Genomic DNA, 26,150 nt, shown 5'->3' on the forward strand with positions numbered 1-26,150 from the left:
AGGCATTGATCTTTTCCGAAGAAGCTCTTTTTCTAAAAAAGACAAGCATAAACATGGGACTTTTTTTCAATAATGTTTGTCACAGATTTGGGAGTCCCCCCAACCCCCAGTGGAGCCAGCCTAATTAGCCAGCCATCTGGTCAAACAAAGACAACTCAGGTTTTTCCTGCCCTAAATAAATGTGATTAGAAAACCTAAAGAGGCCCTGTGCTTTCAGTAAAATAAGGATGTGTGGAGGCAGACGTTCATAAATTCCAAAAGGATTAAAATATGAAGTGAAATGTAATATTTGCAGACAGTAATTTAAGTTTCTCATTTAGAATTTGGAAATAAGCTGTTGTGAATGCATACTTTAAGTGGGTGCGCATAGATAGAAAATGAAAGTGCAACAATGATGTTTGTGAAAGTTTAGCATGCTTTTCTTTTTCATATATTTGAGGCACTGGCAAAATGTTAATTGATTTCAATATAAAAACTGCACTGTTTTTTTTTTTTTTTTTTTTTTGCTTTTTTTTAAATTTATGTATTTATTTATCATGTCTTTCAAGCTGTATTTAATCTGCAGTTATGTATACTTTAAGCTGAACACCACTGTAGTAAGTGACCAAATATTTTCCAAAGTGTCTCGAGCTTTTGGTGTTGAGGTTGAAGCTGCGAGGAGGTGGGGGTTTTCTGTTTTTAAATCGGTCAATATTAGTCATCTTTAGGTATAAATATAAATATAATAATTAATATTTAAATACTTATATATTATTTAAGTTCAATTCGGTTTTGTTTGTATCATGCCAGATCACAAGAACAGTTGCCTCAAGGCGATTATCATTACTCCCCATCCATTTGAGAGATGAAGCTACTGCTGTCTAAATGTAGAGCAAGGTTTCAGTTCTTCATCTATAGATTGCCTACCTTGGTGTGGGCAGGTGGTCCTGCAGAAGGCAGTGGGAGGGGAAACGCATAGTTTACAAAACACACAGTTTTTAAGCCGTGTAAACTCTCTATTTGCACGTTTGCCTAAATACATTTACATCTATTTTTAGTATAAAAAGCAAATAAAAAATTTGGCTCAGATTTAAATATTTAGATAGACTAAGCACAATACTTGCATGCCAAATTTCCCTTTATACCAGCCTGTGCAGAAAAAAAATGAACTTGCACAGGACCTTTTCTAAACTCAGTTTTGTAAGATATGTACAGTGCTGTGAAAAAGTATTTGCCCCTTTCCTTATTTCTTAGTCTTTAGCATATTTGTCGAATTGAAATTTTCAGATCATAAAAAAATTGTAATATTAGACAGAGATGATACACATTATGTAGTAGGACAGCGATCCGAAACACACTAGCAAGCGCACCCCTGAATGGCTAAAATTAAGCTTTTCGAGTGACCTATGTCCAGGCTCACATCAGATTAAGATGCTTTGTCCCGATCTCAAATAGGTTGTTCATGCTCGAAAATCTTCTAATATGGATTAATTAAAACAATTCTGCAAACAAGAATTGGCTAAAACTCCTCCACAGTGATGTGAAAAACACACTGCAAATTATTGCAGTTGCTTGATTGCGATGTTGGCTGTCATGGACGGCACAACCAATTACTGTGTTAGGGAAGTTTAGTTCTAGGTGTATTTTTTCACACATGGCCTTAATAAATGAAATTCTCAAATAAAACAGCTTTTTTCAGGTTATCTGTATCTAGTATTAAAAATGTGTTTAATGATTAGAAACATGCAAGTGTAACAAATGTGCAAAAAACTAAAAGAAAATAAATCAGGAAGGTAGCAAATACTTTTTCATTGCTCTATATATTCTGGTACAACTAAAAACAAACAAACAACAACAACAACAACAAAATTATGTAGGTCCCCTCATGCTGCCCAAACTGCTCTGACCTGTGAAGGTACAGACTCTATGTCTAGAGGTGTCCTTTGGTATCAGACATGATGACAGTCAGAGATCCTTTTAGCCCTAAGTTGGGAATTGGAGCCTCCATGGATTGAACTTGTTTTTTCAAGAGATCAAGACACCAAGTCAACACCTCTTTGTGATATTCCTTAGTCCATTCCTGAACACAAATGTGAATGGGTGCATTATCCTGCTCAAAGTAGCCAGTGCGGTTAGAGAATAACATGTTCATGTTCAAGCGGTGTATGTCTACCATTACTCCATTATCCTGTTCTAATGCCAACATGTCTATTGCGGGTACTTTTAAGTGGTGGACAGGAGATTGCGATGCAAGCTTTTTTACAGTGTTTTGAAGCTCTTCGCTAGTATTAAGGTTTTCATCCATGTGATCTTCTGTGGGAGTGGGCCACAAAGACCACCCATTTCACTCCATGTTTTAAGAGGCCTAGTGTGCTGATGATGGAATCAGTTGTTGTCATTCATTTACTTGCCACTTTTGGTAGCTGCTAATTATTGCAGACAGGTAACAACATCTGTCTTTTTGGAGATGCTCTAACTGGTTGTCAGTCCATTGCCACCCTGAGATCCATGCACTTATTCATTTCCCTGCTGCCAAACCATCAACTTCAAGAACTGATTATTAACTTGACATTGACAGTTGTCTTAATGTTATGGCTCATCAATGCATATGCTAAATGTATGTGGAAGCAGGTGTGGCTAAATGCAAGTTAAGCTGTTTGATCCCGATGGCCTGCCAATGACTTACATAGATGCTCGTCTGCTTTGGGTGTGTCTTCGTGTGATTTGTTGAATAAGAAATAGTTTCAAGTGCTTTGTAGAACCATTATGGTTATAAGTTCAAGCCATTTCCACTATATCTTAATGTATAAATGGTGACTGAGTAATGACAAGTAAGAATCTGGTTGATCAAGAAGTGTGAACAACATTATTCTATAGGTATTTGCAGTATTCTGCAAAGCACAATTGATCCCAATGAACAACCACGATATGGCATTTCTGGAAGAGTATGTTTTGTTACAAAGATAGCTTTCTCATTATTAAACTGTCAACAGACACTTTGATTTTTTTTTAGTTTTGATTTGGTAGTTTCCACAGTTACTGTGAGTTTTAGTGTTTGTTCGTTTCAAGGTTTTGGTCGTTTCAGCTATTCTCTGCACCCAGTAAAGATGTAGCATATTGACGGGCTGTGGAGATGAGCTCCAGATGCGTGACGATTGCAACATCTCGGCCCCGATCCCCAGGGGGTGCTGGCCTGTCAGCGGTGGAATGCCCCTGCACACTTAACGCTAGCTGAGAGGAAACAGATCCCTTTGGTTCGGAAGAGAGCGATCACATCCTATCGATTAGACTCTACATAAAGCTGTGAATTGGGCTTATGGTTTTAACATTTGATAGTGCAAATTCAGAGAGGCAGTCATAACATTAGCGTCTCAGATAGCGCGCCTACCCCCAGCCCGTATCTGCCCCACTGTTATAAGCCTGACAAAGAAGTAATTTACCCATCTGACTGCAGGCATTGCGACCTTTGTCATTTCACATGTAATTAAATGTGACGTGAAGGTTTTTTACTTGATTGTGAATATATCAAGTTCCTGCCACTGTCAGTATAATGAAAATGTCTATAAAGGCCTATCAGGTGTGTGTGATGTCTCCAGCTGCCATTAACGTGGGGGTGAAGTGGATGCTTGCTCTTTGAAAGATGTGAGATATGCAAGGTATTTTTAACCAAAGCTTTTAACCTAGAAGTAGTAGCTAATAGCTCCTTTAGCCTCAATGCAGTGCTATGGCTTCTCGCTTAAAGAGTCGCCAGTGACACGTGGAGTCAAAATATACATTTATTATCCAGCCATTAGCTTTCAAGCTCTTCGAGAATCTTCATACTCTTGTGTCATTGTCATATAATCTAATATCTATCAAGTATGATAGAGGAAGCAAAGGGGATAGGCACCAAGGGGCCAATGTTTTACCTTAAAGTTAAGTTTTAATTATAAACACTATGGTAAGGAGTTAAAGTATGAAGTACTGTATGTGATTGACTAAAATGTTTGCCTGTGAAAGGGTCTTTGAACCAATGAGTGTGAACTTCTGGCCACACCACCCTACAAACGTTGCATTTGTGTGAGGCAGCGAGAGGGGCCAGCTATGTGATGGGGGATGGGGCCTCTGCCTGTGGAATGTGGTGTCTTGGTGAAAGGGCTGGAGCTGAACAAATGCAGTTTATTTGGCAAACCAGACCTGCTGGTCACCAACAGACATGTTTACCCAAGGACTAAATAGGGAGATTCACCTCTCTCCTCATGTCTATCTTTTTTGGTTCGAGTGCAGCCACTTTCTCACACTCTCTGGCTTTAAAATTGTACAAATGCATCGATCCATCTGGACGTTTGTTTTTCCCATCTGTGTGCCTGACTACCTGTCTATCTTTGTCTTTCTATCCATTACCTTTCACCCCCCACACCTTTCTTTTTCTCTGTTTCTCTTTTTCAGCTTTGTAATTGGAGTGATTAATGGAGGGAGGGGTGGTCTTGCCTGAAGGCCTGTTTTTCAGTGGCTTATTCAAAGGTGCAGCACCGCTGAGGCCAGGGCAGGTAGCAACACGTTCTGCCCCTGGACGTTTAGCCCCTTGTCCCCGCCACTTTGTCTGTTCCCTTAAAAGCCAGAAATCTCTCAAACATGACTGGACACTCAGAGGCAGGCACGCCCCTGGGTCCTGTTCTCTGCTGCCGGTCTGCTCTCATGTGATTTGTGACCTTTTTTATGCTCCATAATAATTCTTAATGAGAGCACAGAGTAAGGAGTGGATCTGGCCGTAAGCAAGAATTTTACCATATGTTCCCGAGTGGCAGTGAGATTTACTTACATCTTGTCGCACATGGGATCACGATTAGCCCTTTGTTGGCGGTGGTGTATGACCAGCTCACCATGAGATTATTTTCAGTAATTAGGAGATAAAGGACGCCATCCACTCAGCTCAACTTCCCATGCACCCACCACTCGCCCTCCACCCCCTCCTGATAGACAGTGCCCCAATAAATGATTCCTGGAGTCCTACAGAGGGATCAAGACCCCAATTATTTGATTAGGATTAGAGATGTCTGCCCCCGACATTGTTCGTTATTACTGCCATGCTGAGAGGAAGCACATTCACTTTCTTTGAGATCGTGAAGGCAAATTGGCAGATGGGCTAATTGATGGCTAGGCTTTTATTCTCTAGTAAATGTAGAAAACTAGGGATGCACCAGTTATCAACATACTTTTTTTTTTTAGTTTGTTTGCCTTTTTGACACCGATAGAATAAATAAATAAATCTTTCAAAAATAAATTTAAAGCTCTTTGTGACTATTTTTGTTTTGGGACACTGTGCAAAACAAAACTGTTGTGATACTACAAATAGACATCAGCAATTGTCATCTTATTTGGGAGAAAATAAACAACTGTAAATGTAATCTTCTTTAATCTCATGTCCAGTTTATTACAGAAATATAAACACGTGCTTGTATTTACTTATTTCAGATCTGCACGTTGCATTGTTACCAGCTTTTTTAATAGCAGACAATGAATAATATTACTGGCCATTTCAGTCAACTATCCAAAAAATCAGGTTTAACAACAAAGCAGGCCTGTAGCCTCTTTCGTGGGTACTTCCCATTTATCACTATTGTTGGCTGCAATCCAGATATGTGCTGGAGGCCTTGATTGTGATTAAATTACTGCTGCCGTGTCTGTTTAAAAGATTTTCTTTGCTGAACTGTTTTGACAGGCAGCAATTTGGCTAAAAAAGATTAGTCCGGGAATGAGATGTTAAGAGTACCTGTGGGATGAGAGGGGCTCTCCTGTTATTGTGAGATCCTGTTTCTGGTGTACAGGAATGTTGGTGAATTTAAAGCCAACCTCCCTCCTATCTGTTCTGGCAGAACTCGCACTGAACTTTCTGTTGCCCTTCATTTAGTGCCTGCGGTTGCTATAGGGATTTTGCTTGTATGAGCATGTATTTTGTTTTCATTGAGGTTAGGTGTGGCTGCCTTACATTGTTTATTTTAGTAAAACAGCAATTTGATGAGGGTCCTCTTTGAAAACCTGTGCCGTGTTACTTAAAGTAAGGTTGTGTTGATGAAGGTGCAGAGGAAGGTTAACTCTGGGAGCAGTGATCTTGCCCTCGTCTTAGTCTCTCTGGCTTGGCGGTAGATGACTGAGGATGATGAGTATTGACTTATGCTGTGAGATTGCGTCCGGAGGGGGCTGGGGACTTCCCTGTGTTTGCACATCCAGGGCTATTGATTTGGACTGCCTGTTCAATGGCTGCGGCCCAGGGGACTTGGTTTGCAATGTTCAGCTGTGTAGGGTGCGACACAGGGCTGTAACGGTGCGTGAATAAGGAAGACGGGGGTTATGGGTATGTCTCAGGGCTAACAGGGTTCTAATATGGCACAGACATGCGCCTCTTGTCATTAGCCTTTGTTTAGTCTACAGGGTCACTCTTGCAGTCTGCAGAACAACAACTATTTTGTACTCCATGCTTTAGATGAGCTTGCTTTTACTCCCATCCCAACAGTCATCAACCTGTTATCTATAGTATGAAAACGACCTACTTCCCTCAGATGCAGTACTGCTTACAGGCTATTCAAATGGATGCTAATCTGTTTTAAAAAACAAATGTGGAAGTTTTCTTAGTCTATTTTTCCTCCCAGCTGCTTTTAATATCTTAAAACAATTCCCAACTAGTTGAAAAGTGATTATTTTCTAAGCTGAGTGGTTGGTATTTGAGTCTCCTCCATCTGCCTTCATCAGGAGTGAAGGCAAATCACATGATGCTTTTATTAAGAGCAAGCCTCTTCATCTAATAACAGCACCGCTATCAAATTGGAGAAGTGCTGTCAACATCCTGAGCAATCAATGCCATCCATCCCCCTCTCCCCAAGCAGCAGCCATTAACCCTTCTTGTTCCGGCATGCCTGGCCTCACTAAAATGGTGGCTCTTCCTCAGACATCTTTCTATAATGGCTGAGTAGAATTACCTCCAAGCTATTCACCAACATTCAAGTATGAGTGCGTGCTGTGTTGTTTGTCCAGTGCAGGGTGATTCAAAGAATGTCGGCTTGTTAAAGGTTGTGCACTGAAATGTGTGGCAGTAATGTTGCACAAATGCACACTGCATTTGTCTGCATTTTTATTTTATTTTTTGCCAAAATTGCATGTTTTACTCAAGGACCAGCAGATTAACGCTATCTCTGTCAGTGCCTACCTTTTTCTTTCTTTCTTTTTACTGAGATGATTTAACAAAAACTGCATAATTAAATATTAGCTTTAGCTTTATAGTGGAGCCTGGTTTTTATTCACCTGTGTGCTACAAAGTCTTTAAAGTCAATCTATGAAAATGTTCATCATCTCTGGGAAGCTTTGGCCCCCATTTAGAAACGATTTCTATGGGGAGAACTTGTCCAGGCACAGAGGTGTGATCTGTATGTCAACGTGTGCACAGATTTTCCTTCATCCCCCTGTGGGATGACAAACTCCTGCACACTAATGGTCATCTACCTTATTCTTATCCCTGATTTGGCGCTGTGCCAGTCAGTCACGTATGGCCGTAATGTGATTAGGCCACCCACAGCCTGTCCAGTAAACCTGCTAAGAGCATGTGAGAAACGGCGAGAGAACACAGGCTGTTTAAACATATGAAGGCTTCTGTTTATCTTCCACCCAACACACACACACACACACACACGTATAGACATCCGCATGTGTAACTAGTACAAATGCATAGACACACACACATACACGTGCCATACCTGGAAAAGATATATAATATCATTTGACCCTAATTGAAATATTAGCTCACATAAATATACTCTGGCCATAAGTTCAAAATGTAAAAACTGTCTAGAATCTATACTGCACTAAAAAAGTTACTTGAAGTATAGGTGCTAATGTAAAGACACATGTTTCCAGCAGTTCATTGAAGCAATTACAAATTATATCAGACAAGCCAGGCCTTGTATATGACTGCCATAAATATAAGCAGGGTGTGGGAATCGCTTTCTTTAAGAACTGCTTTCTGGGTTGAGCACTGAAAGTGATGTAGGGTATGAATCGACTTATCGTAAGGAGTGTTTCCAACATTTCACTATCCACTCTAGCATTTAAAACAACAACAACATAGTGTTAACATTCCTCAGCTGACCAAGGTCTCAATTCAAGAGCCAACATGTCTATTCAGGGTTAATCGCTTCCATCTTACTGTGCTTTTTTTTGACCCAACTGAAGAAGCAGAGGGTCTTCTATAGAGCCATCTGAACGTATTCACATTCTTACAAGTGGCAGCTGAATTTACACTCTAAGACTTAATTATAGGGAATCTGTCATAGTAGAGCCTGAGCTCGGCACTCATTTTTAGGGAGTAAAATATCCAGCTATTGATTTTATTTTTTTTACCATATACAAAAAGATAGTGTGACACTATTTTCCATTTTTTGTTATGTCACATTTTAATACATTTTCCAATAATGTTTAAATAATTAGGAACCTAACATGAAAACAGGGGAGTGTCACTATGTACGTTTGTGTGCTGCAGGCATCACTGAGGGTTAGAATATTTCCAATGACTAATTTAATAGTGTTAATCATTTCAATCATTTCAAACCATTAATCACATTCTTCAAGAAGTAGCTTTCTTTTCCTTACTATTTTCTTTTTCTTTTTCTTGCTTGTATGCTTGCTGATTCTGACGCTGGGTACAACTGTTCATTTTCAAAGTGCTGATGAGCTATGCTGTTTCTATGGCTGTGAACTGTCTTACTTTCCGCCTTGCTTGTTTACAGCTTCCTGGCTCAGATAGAAAGAAGAAATTTTCTGTTGAAAACTAGTGAGGGAAGCAACATTTAGGCTTCTGTTCAGCATGCCACATTCATCCCTAGTTAAGAGTAGTTTCCTTCATTCAGTTTTCACTTCATTCATCACTGTAGATTAGAGTCAAAGCTACTCTGATGGATACATTATGTGAGAAGACAGTTTATAATATCATCAGTGCTTATCTTCTGTAATATAATCTGGTGACAAAATGGAAAAAATATTAATATGCAGACATATTGGACAATATATGTGGAAATGGTTATCCGTCAGCCAAAAACTGATATCTTATTTCGCCTCTACTTTGAAGTTGTTGGTTTAAAGACCAAAAAAGTATTGTAAAAACATCAACATTGATCCAGAAAAGTGGTGCAGACATTTCATTTTAGCAGGAAGGCAGTTAGTTGTTGTGGCTTTGGTTAAGATGTCTAGTTGAAGTAACTGATAATACCTTTTAAAGTCGTTGTCTGTTTCATCACATGTTAGTTTGCAGTTAACTGTTTTTATCTTGGCCACCATCTGCTCTTTATCACATCAGCCACTCTACTTTTCCTTTATTGCAGCTGAAGAGGAAAAACTGAAGGTCGTGGTTTAGAGCAGGAAAGCACTCCACAGTTGCAGTAGTCTAATGTGTGTTTGTGTCGGTTTTAAATGTGTGCTTGTATTGTGTGTTTTTAAATTAAAAACAAAAAACAACAACATATAAACTTTAAAGTAGTCACATTATTACATTTCTCCTCATCTTTCACCTTTGTTTACAACAGTGAAACTGTAATTACCCTTTATGCTCGTTGTTCTCAGCCTCATAAACAACACCACAAAAAGTTAAATTTACATCAACTGGCATAAGCTGCACTTTGGTGTGTTTTTGGCCGCTCGTACGCATCTCAGTTTTTGAAACCTTGCTTAAACAGTGACTAGTTTTGCTGCCATTTTAAGGATATTTCAGTACAGAAGCTCAGAGATTCAGATGTACAGCGGTTTTCATTTTGACAGCAAATTTTGTTTTAGTTTCAGTCATAGTCTTTTGACTAAAATGCCATTTAGTTTTAGTCATAATTTAGACATTTATTCTGATATTTAGTCAGAAATAAGCCTAATTATCATAAGATTATCACAGACTAAATCCAAAGTTGATTCAGCTCACTAAAGTCTCAAGTGTAAAAGTTTGCCATGTTTTTTCCAGGGAGAGTTGTTCCACGCGTTTTACAAAGCGTCTTATTTTCCTTGACATCAAATGTTGAACGTGTCCATGTGTCTACTCTTCTCTTCCTCCCAAATCTTGACATTCTTGAAATTTTGTCACGTTTTCATGAGAAACTGAGAGCATGCGAGCTCCCCCCTCACTACCTGTCTTTGCGGCAGCAGCTCAAATGTGCGCATCTAACCTTACTGCACAAGGAGATTACTTCTGATTGGATCACCTCAAAACTCCTCCTGCCTTTTTACACAACTTAATTAGTTCTGATTTGATCATTGAATCGCATTTTCATCTTGTTTTTATTTGCTGATGAAAATGCCAGTACATTTCATCGTATTTATCATCCTCTTGCATTAGTTTTTATTTAGTTATTGTCTCGCTTTCGTCAGGAAAAAAGGTATTAGATGAAAATATGCAGAAAATTATTGATCCATGAAATTAATACTGTTGTACAGAGAGATGAGACTTTCTGGAAATAATTTCTGTTTCGTTGTTTCTGGTTTTGACGTCTTCTCTTCCTGTACCTCTTGTTGTGGAGGTTTTGATGTGGAGTTTTTGTTTTTGCTGACAATGGTTATTCAGGAGAACACTGCAGAGAGTACTGACACCCTCAGCGCTGGTATAAATGGTACAAAGCGACACTGTTGTCGCTGTTTGCACGCAACATGAACAATGCGGTGAGAATAATAGGCCTAAGGCATAGAGAAGGTATATGTGTGGGCAACTAGGTGGGAATGAAATGTTAATAACCACTGGTCTGCAAATACATCTTTAGTAAATTCTTAGATATTAGATGTTACTCCTTTCACTGAACGAGGAATAGATAATTAGACAAAGTAATAGAAGATCTGGTGCCTCTTGTTGTATTGTCTGAAAGATTAGAAAAAGTATGTCAACTGTGGAAAGCATTTTCTTTAATATTATTATATTCGTCTTTTAGATATGGGACTAGATGTACTCACAAGTGAGGATATAGCAGTAAGCCTTTCATTGACTGGACACTGGTGTTCTGTCACTTTAGACCTTTGTTCCAGGCTAACATCAGGAACACCTTGACCCCTGCACTCCCATGACACAAGTGTCACTCAGGGAAGTGTGATGTTTGTATGCGTGCCTGCAACCCATACGCTACAGTCTGCTTCTTTTGTTTTAACATCTAACACTGATGAACTGGGAGCTAATTGTAATGTTGCAAGTCCCAAAATAATTTACTTTGAATAAGAGCACCTGTTAAATAGTAAGAATTTTTGGACTATGAATCAATAAACAAACACTTTGTGTCCTCTCAGTGCAGAAATGTAACCATCTTGATCTTGAAATATTGAACTCGGGGTCACAGAATGGGGAACATCCTGTTTGTATAAAAGGTGCTGCCAGCAGTTTTTTCCTAACCATGTAGAACTACATATGGCTGCAATGTGAATTATCTTCCCTTATAATCATTTATAATGGTTAAAGTTTAACAGACGTGGTCAATTGTGAGCAAAGGTCTATAGGCCCTTCAGATGTACCATAACTTATGTTTACTTTTACATGATATGTTAATCTGGATCACATATAAGAGATTGTATAATATAGGAAGCTGTTTTTGATGATGAAAAAGGTTTTGTTGTGCACACATTTTCAATACAACACTTCACAGTCTGTGAAGTCCAGTAGGATAACGTAGTGTTGATTTTTTTTTTTTTTTTTTTTTTTTTTAAGTTTTGAACATTGAACTTTAGAACTATACGTTTTTTACACAGGGGAAGCATTTTCGAACAAACCCTTTTATGGTTGCTCAAGGAAAAGAAAACATTTTATCACATGTCGTCATTGCCCCTGTTAACAGCATTGCAGCATTGGATAGTTTGTGCTTGTGGTGTGGTGCAGACCATGTTTGCCCTTCTAAATAGCAGATGTCTCATTTTGTCTTCATGCTTTTGCCTTGAAACCCACCATTTGCAGTAGGTTTTCAACTTGATGGCTGATGGTATTTGTATAGGGAGCAATTGTTGACAACCGTTACACATACTGAGAGTGAGAGGGTGAAAATGACTTGCTCTCAGGGGCCTTGACAACCTTTGCCCCCCTGGCTCTTGTTTCAGGCCCTGTAATTGCCACTGACCAATGGGCTCCTGGTTGAAACTAGACTCCAGGCTGCAGCTATTAACGTCCCCCTCCAAACGGATCTTGTTTTGATTCCTGATGCTTTTATAGGTTTTGTCTTTAGGAGACATTCCTGGTCGGCACATACCGTGCACCCCTTTCTGCCCTTATTTTCCTTCCTTCCCGTCTTGTGGGGCCATTGGCCCCCCCCCCTTCCTGCACTCACAAACATACACATAGCCTTGATCAGCTTTTGCGTTTGTGTGTATGTGTGTGTGAGTGTACGTGTGTGTGTGTGTGTATGTGTGGGCGCCAAGGCTGCTGACCAGCCCACCCTTCTCTGGCCCCTCCTGACTGCCATCTACACTCCATGAACTTGGCCACCCGTCACAGCTGCGTTAAGATTGAAGGATGGGGGGCCCTTGTATCCAGCTGGGTCGGAAGACATTGTTGGGGGCAGGGCAGGCCCAGATGCAGATGGTTTAGGTCAAATGGAGATGTTTGAGGATGAAGGGGGAGGGGGGATTTAGGAGCTCAGAGGTACCATAACTCCAGAGGTTACTACTTCAACCCCTGGACTATGCACCCTTAGTCTTTGAGTATATATTTGTTTTGATAAGTGTGTATTGCAGATTGTACTTTGTCCTATCTAGCTTAGCGAATGCGCCACTTTTAAAGCTTGTTGCAAACTATTTGAAGGGAATTCAGGCTTAACTTAATAAATGTTTGGTGTAACAACAGATGAATACTTTTTTTTTTCATGGAAATGAGTCAGTTTTCTAAAAATAATAAATTTGTATATACATTAGTGTTGCAGTATATGTTTTTGCTTGATTAAACAAATGTTAAACTGGAAGAATGTGGGTTCAATGGGAAGCATTCACATTTACGGCAAAGTTCTTTATGTTATGGACTCCTTGGCAAGGGTTTGAGTCCAACACAGAGAGGGTCGTCTCCTCAGCCGATTCAGCACCCACAGACTGGAGCCTTAACATTTTGTCGAAATTTCCCAGTGGAGATGCAGTTAACAATGTGCCTATTTGGGATTGTCAAATCACACATTACCTACTTCTGCCCACCTGAAATTAGTGCAGCTAATTTCTAAGTTTGCTCTACGCAGCCAACTTCCCAACTCACCCAAATGGAGCATTTTCAGTAGTATTTTCAGTAATTTGTATATTTCAGTAGTTAGAATGCATCTGAAGCAGACTGTCTCCTGTTTTGTGTCAAAACTTGAATTACCTAAAGTTATCCAGAGCTGATGTGTGAAAACCTGCTTATTTGTTTGTTTCGTTTTTTTACTGACCTCATCTGTATTTACTCTCATTTGTTGCAGAATGGCAGTGCAGGATGGGCAGATGAGGCTGACAGCAGCAGAGGAAGAGGAGAGGCCTCCAGAGACTTTGCTAAGGTGAAAACAAAATCAAGGAAAAAAACAAATAAAATCCCAAAAGTTTTGTTACAAAAGTAGCAAAAGGAGCCCTTTATGACAGTTATGTGATAACATACATTCTCATTTCAGTAGCACATGTGGGACATGTATATAGGTCAACCTTTTGAAGTATTATACAATTGCAGAACTATAAAAATGCAGGATCTATGTGTTCCTGAAACTCTAAGCCAGCTTCAAAGAACTAAAAGTGTCGAAGCCTGAAAGATTCATCTGTGCACACCTCAAAGATAACAGTTAGCTGCTGACATGTATGTTTTGTGGTTAAGTGAGATGAAAGCATGTGTTCTAAAAAGAACATTTCAGGGAGAAAAAAGAACAAATGTCTTCCAGACAAACATTATGTATAGAGTATATGAGTCATAACAATGGTGCAATTACAACGTTTTGCAATGCTATTATGAACTATCATCATACAGTCTAACATTAAAAAGAGCAGTAGAGAAAATACATTCAGGATTAAGCACTGGACAATAAACTGTATACTTAAGCACTTTGAGGCGACTGTTGTTGTGATTTGGTGCTATATATAAAATTGAATTGAGTAGACACTGTGGCTGAGCAGCCACACAGCTCTACTTTTAGCAAACAGTACCCTAATAACGTTCTATTTTTCTTTACAGCTGTATGAGCTTGATAATGACCCAAAAAGAAAAGAGTTTTTGGATGATCTCTTTGCCTTCATGCAAAAAAGAGGTAAGCATACAAAAATATTATTTTACTAATATCAGATCCTGTGGCTTGGCATGTACTGGATGGAGCATTGAATTGGAGGTTTATTCGGGACCTAGATAACTTTTAGACTTTAAGGAAGACTACAAGTTATCATCATTATACTTCAAAGTTATAATATTTTCTGAGATGGAAATTATTATATTGTTGCATTCCTACTCTCAAAACATGTAGGGTGCTTTAAACTTTAACTTTCAGTGTGACTCTATGGGAATTGCCACAGATGTGTTACTAAAGTTAATTTCTTTTTTTAGAGAGCACCAGGAATTTCAGTGTTGATTGAGCAATGTCACACCTGCAGCACAAATAGATTACTTCTTCATACAATTGCTAGAAGCCATACAAAATCAACGAGGATGAAAGTACATACAGAATGTAACTCCTTGTCTGATGCCAGTGAAACATGTTTTGCCACTAAACAACTCACACACTGGCTGAGAAATACTTCATTAATTCCCCTCTCAAGCATAAAGGCCATAAGGTATCAGCAGGTAAGATCTGCCTCAGCTGATCCTGTGTTTCTGTAGCATCAGAGTCAAGTGGATCTGGCAGTGGCCTAGCTTAGTTGGCCAGCAGGCTTCATGGATCAGCTGACTTTGTGCTGCTTTGACACTGCTTACGAGACCTGTCTGACCAGGGCTGCTAATGCACTTAGGCTTTTATCAGACAAACCTATTGCAAAGCAAATTACACTGCTTGAGCAATACCTCCCAAGGTGAATCACAATGTTATTACAGTGGTGCATACTTCACATTATGTTTTGGCAGGCTGTGATAGGTGATGATAATCTGTGAGTGTGTGTGTGTGTGTGTGTGTGGTTCACTTCAATATGTTTTGCTACAGGCTTCAGTGGTCGGTACCGTACATGAGTGAAACTTTATTTGATGCATAGTTTGTTTTGTCGGACTGACAGATGATCACTTTGTGCAATTATTATTTTTTTGGGTAAATGGGCCCGTGTGCATCGACACCTATGTGTATGTACTTGCATATGTGTGTTTACCCACTAAGGTGCACGAGAGCAGCAGCTTCTGAGAGACTGGTTAGGTCTTACCACCCAGAGGTCTTGTTTGGTGGGTGATGAATTAAGCCGAGTAGGAGAGGGAGGGACGGGATCTGTCAAGGCCCTGTTAGCATCTCTGTCCAGTGGCAGACGCTGGGAGTGGCTGCCTGACCCTTTACTCACGCTGGTCAGATGGAGAAATCCATCAACCTGACTAAATCGCCACCTGACAGCAGATAACTAGCTGATTACAGTGTCACATTATTTTTCATGCAGTTTGAAACGAGTCAGCACAAACATTGAGTGAATAATAACACTGATTTAAAACAAACAAATTAACATGTAACTTGTAAATTATATTGCCATAAAGTAAATTAGGACAAAGCACAGTCCTGGTAACTCTTTGGTGTTTAACTTGTTTAACTGAATTACATTTCCAAAGAGAATTATCGTGAGTGTAACTGGAATCGGCTTACGCGTTTCAGGTTCCCATGTCAACATTAATACAGGTGATCAATATTGAGTCCAAGAGTCAGTGCTAGTTGTTGCAGTTATCACTAAATTTCCAGAGTGCTCATCTACAAGAGAAAGATACTGAAAAGACAAAGGAAAGATATTGTGAGATTAAAAAGTATTATTTATTTGAATAGTTTTATTTTACAGTTACAAGTGCAAAGTTGAAATCTAAATATCCATGGCTGCACAGTGCTTTAAATATAGATGCAGGATATGACATTAGAGACTTGATGAAACCATTGTACAAGAGAGGGTATAATTTCAGCTAGACTAGAGTGCCGTCTTCACCCCTCCCTTAAGTCAGGAGCCACTTGGCTGACCTATGCTGTCCCTCAAGCCGGAGTCTTAATCATAGGGCATTGCTTGGCTGGATTTCTTTTACACTCAGTGCCAAGAGTAAATGAGATGAAGAGCAAGCCTCTCTAAGCTCTTATTCACGCTACCCTCTAATTTCTGTGCATTGGCTCCTCCCTCCATTTCATTTCATAGATATGTTGTCAAGATTATTGCAGTCCATTTTTTGTAATTAAAGAGCACTTAGGAAGCCTGTTTTGTTTTTTTTCTTTAAATGCAATGTCATTATTTGAGACTTTCTAAGAAGGGCGTAGCAAAGGGAAAATACCTCTTAAATTGAATGAGATTACAAGTGGACTCTGAAAAATGAGGCAGAGTGTGAGGTTAAGTTAAATCCAGTGGAAACTCTGGCGAGAGTGAGACAAATGGTGAAGTGCTTTTCCCACCTTGGCGTGGGGCCTCTGAGCCCTGAGAGGGAAGCAAACGGCGGAAGGAAAACTTACGAGGGATTCGCATTTCCTGCCTCTGCTGCTTAAAAACAGGCACATGTGTTTGTGTGTGTGCGTGTCTGTGCGTTAATGCTTGAGGAATTTTACCAGCTGTCCTAAATAGAGTCTGAGTGTAAAGGGAACCCATTGATGGGCTTTGAATCACAGACATGACAGAAGACACACATACAACCCCCTGCCTCTTTTTGTCACAGATGACCACTGTAGGGTCAGAGGAATATTTGTTACATCCATTACTGAACCCAGCCAGCTTTCACCACTGACCTCTGTGCTATTTGTTGCTTGTAAGGAGCTCAGCCTCATTCAGCTGGAGACCCTCATGTATATATTAGTCATTTGCTCCAGGTAGAAACATTAGCTAATGGCCTGACATGTACATGTAAATGCACTAGGGCTGCTCACATAGAAAGAGCGCGGGTGGAGGATATTAGCCAAGATGAGTTACGGTGACATCACTGTTCATTACATCCATTACAGGTTTTCCTGTCTCACCCCCAATTGCTGCAAAGAAAGCTTGGCGGTGGCTTGATGCTTTTAACCACCTCAAAGGTTTCGATTAAGCATATGGGTGATTGTTTGTTTTGGTTTGACACTCGACCGCTTTGTCATTGGGGATGGGGGTTTGGACCAGGAGGTGGGCTTTTGAGAAGGTGGGGGAGCAGGCAGTAAATGAGGCAACAGTTGCTCGATGAAGAAAAAAAAAAAAGGGAAGAAACTCAGAGAGTGATGCAGCCAACTGCCTGTCAGTGCTGTCCACTTGAGATGATTAATGGCCACGAGCTGTGATGGACAGAGCCAGAGAGGGAGAGAGAGAGAGGCTCCTGTTCAGTGAAGTCACCAGTCGAGAACCCCTGCCCCGCCCCACGAAGTGTTTTACTCGTTCTCCTCTCACCAGAAAACCACACACATCGTGGTCAGAGATCAAGATCCATCTCAGTGTGACACTCTTAATTGGAAGTGTAGCTTCAGCTTAAGAGGGACCACATGCTGTGCTATCACAGCTTTAGAGTTATTTTAGAGGAAAATCCCAGATTTAGCTCTGTTAATAGTAATAAAGTGGTAAGCAGGACTTGTCTGTGTGATTAAATTATAGTCCTGATGTTGTGGCTAGGGGAAGATTTATAGAATGAAATGAAGGGTTCTTATTTAGCTGTAGCTCCACAGTGAATTGCACGAGGAGAGCAGTGTTTGTTCCTTTGAAGCTCCCAGAATTTGCTGCAGGAGACAGAAAAATGGCACTAAAGGGATTTTGATCAAAACAGAGCAAGTCAGCAATTTAGTGACGTAGCATTATTTGCATATTCCTTTACACTCAATTTCTTTTTGACTAAAAAACAAATGTTAAACATGCCTTTGTATTACCTTTTACAAAGCACAGCATTTTTCGCTCCAAGGTTTAGATGGATTTTATTTGAAGTATTTGTGGTGTGGGAACAGTGGCCTCCCAGCAGGACATTAGAGGAAGTTCCCCAACTGTAACCCAGAGACCGAGTGCTCTGTCCGCACCAATTACAGCATGAATGGGCTCTGGGGGATCCACGTATGCATTATATTACTCCCCTGGTCAGCCTCACACTGGCCCTCGTAACAGGCAGCCCCTCTGTACAAACACCACACCACAATAGGAACATTCTCTGGCTCTGTGATATGGACTCGTTTTCCTTTAGTTAACACCCCACAACTTCTGGAAAGTGGCAGCACCTGGTTGGTTTAACAACAAAGTCCAAGGTTTTGTGAGCATATTTGTCCATTTCAGATGAAGTGTTGGGTTATAGTTAAAAGGATTTTTTTTTTCAGGTGGTGGTGGTGAGGTGTAGGGGCAGAACTAGAATCCTGCTAATTGATTTGGCAGGTAAAAGGCTGTAGATGTAAAAGTTTTCATTCATAATTTTGTGATAACCTTGTTTTCCTATTACAGTTATAATCTGAATCATGACAGATCTTCTCCTTAAAGCCTGTGAAGCATGTTTTACACAGAATCCACCAATAAAATAGAAAGAAGAAATGACATTATGTCCTCTCTTTTCATTCCCGTCCTCTTCCTTTGCACCCACTGAATTCTCCTCCCCTCTCTGTTTATTGTGCTACAGTTACAACCGCTGAAACTTGATAACACCATGGGGGATAGGGTTGGAGGGCCGCACTGTGGCCTGCTTGCTTGGTGAGACCGAGGGAAGGAAGGACTGGCTGGATTAAGGGGCCTCCTGTCCTACGCACAATGATTAATGATCTCTAAATAAGTGGAGGCAAGTCTTTTAGATATGGTAACCCTGATAGACATCAGACATGTGACTGTCACATGTCTGATGTCTGTGAAAAAGACAAAAGAAAGGATGAGGGATGAATGTGGCCAACATGGAAGTAAGAGCCGAGTGCAGACGGGGTGCCAGGGTTACTGAGGAGAGGTTAAAGGAGACATCAGGCAGCTTGTATGGGAGAACGCAGTGTTCTTTGATTTCCCTTTCAAAGCACTTTGCCAGTGGTCTGAAACTGACTGAGGTTACCAATCAGACTGAAAGATAATGAGGGAACTGTACAAGAAGATTAGAACTGGTAGTAAAGGGGCCCTTCTCTCAGCATAGGGTGGAAACCCAAATGATACATAGATTCCAACCACCGCTTTCTAATCATTTTCCAAAAGAAGAGATGAAACTCTGCCTTTTGGACACATCCTCCCATGCATTTTTCATCAAAGATTTGGTGGTAACTGCCCTGATACATTTGAGGGTTGAGATTGTCTTTGGTTTGGGCAAACCCCACCCATCCCCTGCCAAATTACAGCCCAGCCTTAAGGGCACAAGCATCTAGAGTGGTTATCCATTTCCTTCAAAACAAAAGGAAATAGTAGTTTTCCTGATGTTTTGCGTGTGGGATGGTTTATTGTGGGAAGCTTAGATTAAAATCTTGTGACTTTTTAATTTTTTTTGTTTTTGCTTCTTTCTCCTCCAACTAAGGCTACTCTTTGTGTCCTTTCCTCTCTGTGTTTCTTCATCCCAGCCCCCAATTACTTCCACCCCCTGTTATTTCCTCTGTTCTGTGGCCAGACTATTCCACAGCCCTAGATTGCCACTGTGCTGTCCATCTTTAATTACAACCGTACTGTACTGGGATTTGAGACCCTAAATCGCCATGGTCATATGACCAGGCAAGAGGACAAGTGCAGGCCCTCAAACAGATTCATGCTTCCCAGTGAGGTCATCGGTCAGGGTAAAAATAATACTGGCTGGCTGCTCTGTCCATTCACCCATCTTGTTTTGCACTCACTGAAAAATACTTACAAGTGAATGCTCTTATGGGAAATGGGAAAGTAATAGGGTAGAGGATGTTATTGAATGGAAAAAATAACACGACTTGTGATACAAGTTGAATAAAATAGTAACGGTTTGAAGAAAGAAATTCAGAAAACTGTGGCTGAAAGTGAAACAGCAAGAAATCTGTTCCTCAAACAATGTATGCAATACAGGAACTTAAAATGTAGTATGTATATTCCTGCTTAAAGGAAGTAGGCCGCAGTGTATATTGTAAATTAAGTTAAAGAAACGCAAAGTTAAAAGTAAGAGATTTCAATAATTACAAATGATTTGTGTAAGTTGATTCATAAGCACATTAATAATATTGTGCCAAATCAAGCTTTTCTGTAAATATATGTATGCTTTTAATTTTGTATTTGTGTTCATTGGAAACTTGTTTACTTCATTGTGCTGTTTCATATAAAATATATTTAATCTTTAGGCAATCAAAATGGGGTTTGTGGTTCCATCGTAAAGCTTTCTGCGCACAGAATTCTCCTGTGATCGGCAAATTCCCTAAGCCTCTGCTATCTGTATATCTGCATGTCTTGCTTCTCCATCTGTGTCCTGTGTGTGCTCTTAAAGCAATGTTTCCTGGCCTCCACACCCTTGTGATGGATGGTATGAAATGCATTACAGCCCCCAGAGGAGCCCTACACCCGTACAATAGCCCTGAGCTCACTTCCACTGCAGCTTTGCAGCCTTGCTCCATAAGCCACACAGCAGCAGAGGTCTGAGTGCCTAATGGAAAACGAGACGTTTGATTTGAGGGAAGAAATGGACATGAAACACACAAGTGCTGTTGTCTCTTTGCCAGTGGCGCTTTAGTTGATGTGGTTTATTGTTTGGGGTACATGATTACATAAAGCCAGTGGTTACTTAACAAGTGGTGATATATGAGTGTGAGATGAGTTATCATCATTTGCAGTTAGGCTTAAAATAAAATTTTCAGTGTTGCAGTATACAGTGTGTCATCATCAGTTTTCTAGTGGTTTACTTTCTTTTGTATCGTTGACTCCAAAAGAAAAAATAAATTGTAGAGTTTTAAGCCCTAAATTAACAAATAACCTTTATCGAGAATTCACTAAAAGGGTTTTATTGCACTTGTATGTTACTTACAAATGAAAGCTTTTTTCTGATGTTGATTTCATTTTCAGTCACTCTGCATTAGCATCAGCTAAGACCCTGAAAGGTAAACATATGACCCACTCTCATGGATCTTAGAAGTCAAAAGTAATTAGCATTGACAAGAGGTAAAATTTGCAAGATGAGTGCACAACCCCCTTATGTGCGTGAACAGATTCCCCTTTCTCCCAGGCTTATAGCATTTGATGTCTCCGGTATTGATCAGCGGTGCTCGGCCTCAAATGGTGCTCATCAGCTGATGGCTTTATCCGTCAATCCGGGTGGTCATTGATTGAAGCAGTTAGCTGTGTTATAAAGCTTGCTTTATGGGACAGAGGGCCCCCTCAGTGCATCAGTAAAGTCATCACTGCCTCATGTGTACTCCTTAATCCAGCAAAAACTAGTTTGACTAGTGACTTGTCACCAGTGTTGGCCAGGCGTATTTTGGTCTCAGGATATCCTGCAGAACCCAGGTGTCCATAGCCAAAAGTTTTATTTATGTCCACTGTGGAATAGTCGGACCCAGGCATCTGTAGCCAACAGAGTTACAACATGTGAAATGCTGTTTTAATTCAAAAGATGGCCTTTCTTAAACCTGAAGTACTTTTGTTACTACAACTAAAGATAACTAAAGGAGGAAAAAATGTTTTGTGTGTAGTCCTGTCCTGTTTGTCCTGTTTGTCTACCTCACCACTTCTTTTCTCCCCTTGTGTATTTTTTAACCTCCTAGGACCTGGCGTCCACATATGTGAACATCACATTTTGGATTATTTAGACCAAAATATTCCATTTTGCGCTACAAGGGCCTGATATCCACTTACGAGGACATTATACTGACACTGTTCTGTCGAAATTTTATACGAATATCCTTATATGTGGCTCTCATTTTTCTTAGAAGCACAAATCAGGTTAAAAAAAATCTGGTAATTCTTTGTTTTTACATTCATCGGGTCCCAATATTCCCAAATATCAAAGAGAAATTAAAAATGTATGCCGTGGAAGAGTTCGAGTATTAGGAGGTTAAAGCAGAAAGACCTGAAACCCAAGTTTTCTCTATCACACTGCCTTCAGTTCTTAGAACTTATAGCCCTCAACTGAAGCCATAAAGTAACGTGCAAAAATGCATGTAAAACAGTCCTTTTATGAAGCCTGGGGGGGCTATTGTACTTACTAAATAGCTGTTGTGTGTCTGTTTGCACCATGGCATTTTCCCCTCTTTCTATTTGTCTCCAGGCCTCCTTCCTCTAGTTGTTGTTTTTAAGCTTTATCTGTGTTCTTTTTATTTGGTCTAAATAGTACTCCTTCCCCTCACTGTCGTACTCTTCCTGGCTTCAGTTGAATTTGAAGGGTGGAAAATTTTAAGCCTCACCTCAGCAGCTTAATCAGTAAAACACCTCCACCCCCTTCTCCCCCCTTTCATGCGTAGAACAAGCTGTATTCTCGTAGCTGTCACATATACATTCTTTACACTTTTTACTGGACGATCAGAGATGTTTGTTTTCAGCCAGTCTGCTCGGTTACTGTAGTCTCACTTGATTTTCAAGTTAGGCAGAGATTTAGAGCAGAAGTTATCCTTGATATATGGCCTAGTTTTAAAGTTTGACATTAGGATATAAAAAGGCAACATGGCATTTTATATTCTCTTGTTGAATACGAGTTCCAGCAGTTTTGGCAAACATGTAAATAGCAATCATGCATACTAATTTTTAACCTATAATAAATTGCTTTTGAGGACTAAAAATATGTGTACAAAACAGCTTTCACTGATCTTTTTTCCAAGTGAGAGTAACTCATAGTACAGGCCTGTATCATTAGTTTTACTACATGTGTTAACAAACATTTTCCCTCCCAACACTCACACACTGCAACACTCTTGCTGTTTTCTGCTGTTAGCCCCTGTATCTGTACCATGCTCATAGATTTTTTTCTAATCCAGTCATAGCTATAAGTCACAGAAAAGGAAACACCATCACACAATTTTAATAACGTCAAGCTTTAACAGAACAAATTGTAAATACATTTCATGCATGAGTTGCACAACAGGTTTCAGTAGTTCCTGCAGCTTGGCTGGAAACATACAGCCTGTAATGATAAATGTTGTTAGAGAACATTCAAGCACTTCAACAAGGTAAAGAATTGTTAAAAGAACATCCTGACAATCTCTCTGACCACAGATGTTTTCAAACGCATTCCTGTGACAATGTTTGCTTAGTTTCAATTAAAAGCTGTTGGGTGGAGTAACTTAACCAGATCTGTGATAAGTAAAAACACCCTGAAGGACTTGTAGGTGGATCCATAAACATCTGTTGACCATTGGTCAGTCAATAATCTTACTTTTTGTCAAACACTAAGCAGAGCAGAATTTAATGACTTTAATACAATTTATAGGAGACGGACAGAAAGCATCTGTCAGGATGTCCCGATCAATCAGTGACTTTAAATATATACCTAACCTTTGTCTAAATTTAATATAGCCTAATCTTATTATTTTAAACCTTGAAGGAGTTTTTCCTTTACTGCTTTGGGCTTACTTTGAAGGAAGCAGAAATACTACACATGGTCCTACAACGTTTCCCATTTTATATAAATAGGTTTTCCCTTGATATACTTATCAACAAGCAAAATATTCTCTCTCTGGACTGGGATAAATGTGCTGAATGTATGTTTCCCTTCTCTCTTTCTGATGTACAAGACATTTTAAAAATACCAGTGACTTTGAATAACCCTGCAGCATAAGACACCCCAACCACCACTTTTATCCATCCATCCACCCGTCCACTCATCCATCTCTCTGATGGCTCCGGTGTTGATTGGGGTCTGGTCAGTTGATCTGCCTGGTCTCTGGGAATCGAGGGGACTTGAGTTACAAATGGAGAGGCCGTCTCACTTTTCGCGCCATCCAACCTTTTCAATCCCCTTCCCCCTCTATTTCAACAGGTGACCCATCTTCATGACCCACAGAGAAGGAGTCATGTTTCTTTTCTTTTTGTCTTTCTTTCTGTACATCTATCCATCTCACCTCTGAGATACTTTACTGACAGAGCTGTCAAAAGATTAAGGAGGTCAATCCACCAATACTTAAAACACCATATAAAATCTTGTCCACTTTATCGTTGCAGAGATTTCTTGACAAATTGCACTTGAAAAATTGTCAAATTCAGTTTCTAATAGTGTCATTGTGTGTATTCTTGACAGACTTCCCAGTGTGTGAACAGCAGCCTTTGAGATTTACAGCTTCTGACTTTTGTCTTGAGACTTGCCAGCTTTGCGATGTTTTACACGATCCCAGAGCAGTTGACAGTGCACAGAAGACAGCTCCTTTAATATACTGGCTGCCTGCTCACTGTAATAATTCTTACTAAGAAGCTCCTCTCCCTGTTTTCTAAGCAAATATAGCTTCAAGTGAATTATCCATCACTGAGTGTTTGCCTTTTTCCCCTTAAGTATTGTTCTTTTTATTGAGGTAAAAGGAAAACCTGGATGAAGGAAGAGAGAGGATCTGCTGGCTTTTGAATAAAAAAAAAAAAAAAGGAATTTATTAACCTTTTATTTAATTTTTCATCAACAAAGGGACATGTTAAATTCATCATATGAGAAAATGTTATTATTTGTGTAAGTCTGTAAGCTGATAATGGTGCCTTATGTAGTCCTTACATTGGTTAATCTCTTTACTGTGCTGTTGTTGGTATAGTGACATCATGCAGTGGCCGGGCTTGATAATGTTGTCACACATTATCTCTGTAGATGGATGAATGTGGCTTAACTTGTTCCAGTGTAATTCATTCTACGTGGCGTCCTTTATTTTGACTTCAACCTCACAGAGCAATAGAAAGCCTTTGTTTTTCTTGGTTTTTGTGTTCCTTATCACAGCAGCGGTCAAATACAGTTGACAGAAGATAAGTCATTTCTTGGCTTTTCCTGTCTTTTCTTTTTTTCCTTTGTCTGCCTGTCACCTCACATTAATTGCATTTTATTGACATGAAAGTAATGAAACCTCTGCAGCCAGAGATACAGGAGTATATTGACTGACTTATATTATATAGACTTTATTAGATGACTCTCTCTCTCTTTATGTGACTCTGCCAGCTGCAGCTTTAGCTTCATGCTTAGAATAGCAATGCATCTATAGTGTAATGTTACATTTAACTTCCCTTAGGTGGAGGGCACTACATATCTTAACACTTGATATGAATTGGTCCGTCGTGTGAGGCTTGGCTCTGTCTGGACTAAAGATAGCAAATTCCATGCACTCAAGGCTTTTTTACCTTTTATGTCCCTGGCCGTGCATTAAAAATAAAACAAACATGCCCCAGTGAACACCAGGGTCCTGACAATATTCTAGCCTGAAGTATGAACATAAACTAAACAGCCAGGGGCTGCCTACATAAAGTAAACTCCCAGCATGTGGAGCCCAGACACTTATCTCCCTTGTCAGTGTCTCCCTGCCCCAGGTTAATGAAGGGTTTGGGCTGGTCTGTGTTGGTATTCTCTAAAAATGAAAACATATTTTTCTGTATTTAGATGCAATGTCATCAGACAAAATTCCTTCAAGATGGATGGGAACAAGGATTTCTTTCTATTGAGAGTAGTATCTAATATACATGCACAGAAAACATCAGAAGCAGCATATTAGGGATTCATAAAAACTTCATCTCAGCACTTCAGAGTATAAAATATCATCAGTAAGATCGGAGCAGTCTCAAGGAAGTAAATATTCTGGTATTATTGTTTAACTAACAGTGAATGTACTTAAATTGAGATGAGGAAACATAAGTTAAAAGAAACAAGAGATAACTTTGGTTTAGTCTGATCTGCTGTGTAGACGTGGTGTTTGAGGTAGCGAGGAAGAAGAGGAGAAAGGTCTCGGTCAGCGGCACTCTAAAAGGGTTCAGACACTGCTACAAGGCCAGGGGCTGTTTGTGCTGGCTGACACCTTTCTTACTGCAGTAAGAATCCAGTAATCCAGTCTTTCTCCAGCTGGCTAGCTACCACACCTCCCCCTTCCTTTTCTCCTTCCTTACACCCTTCCTTTCTTCCCTCCAAAGGGGAATTTCAAGATATTAAAGTCATATTAAAAATAAAAATAAAAAAATCTAATCATCCCTGCGAGGAATTTCTAAATTGGTCGGAAGAGGTAAAGAAACCAAAAACGATGAGGTGATGTGATGTGGTGTTTAAT

General features: G+C 39.8%; 1 protein-coding gene across 2 annotated transcripts in view; it reads left to right on the forward strand.

Moving 5' to 3' along the window:
* LOC101467135 (AT-rich interactive domain-containing protein 3B) overlaps positions 1-26,150 on the forward strand; it is a 58,635-nt gene that overhangs the window by 15,864 nt on the left and 16,621 nt on the right. For both annotated transcript variants that reach the window (XM_012919842.3, XM_023153140.3), the window contains exons 3-4: positions 13,389-13,463; positions 14,126-14,198. In XM_012919842.3, the coding sequence (XP_012775296.1) occupies positions 13,389-13,463; positions 14,126-14,198 (148 nt within the window). The remainder of the gene's footprint in view (positions 1-13,388; positions 13,464-14,125; positions 14,199-26,150) is intronic.

This window comes from Maylandia zebra, linkage group LG1 (genome assembly GCF_041146795.1).
Source record: "Maylandia zebra isolate NMK-2024a linkage group LG1, Mzebra_GT3a, whole genome shotgun sequence".
Taxonomy (NCBI): domain Eukaryota; kingdom Metazoa; phylum Chordata; class Actinopteri; order Cichliformes; family Cichlidae; genus Maylandia; species Maylandia zebra.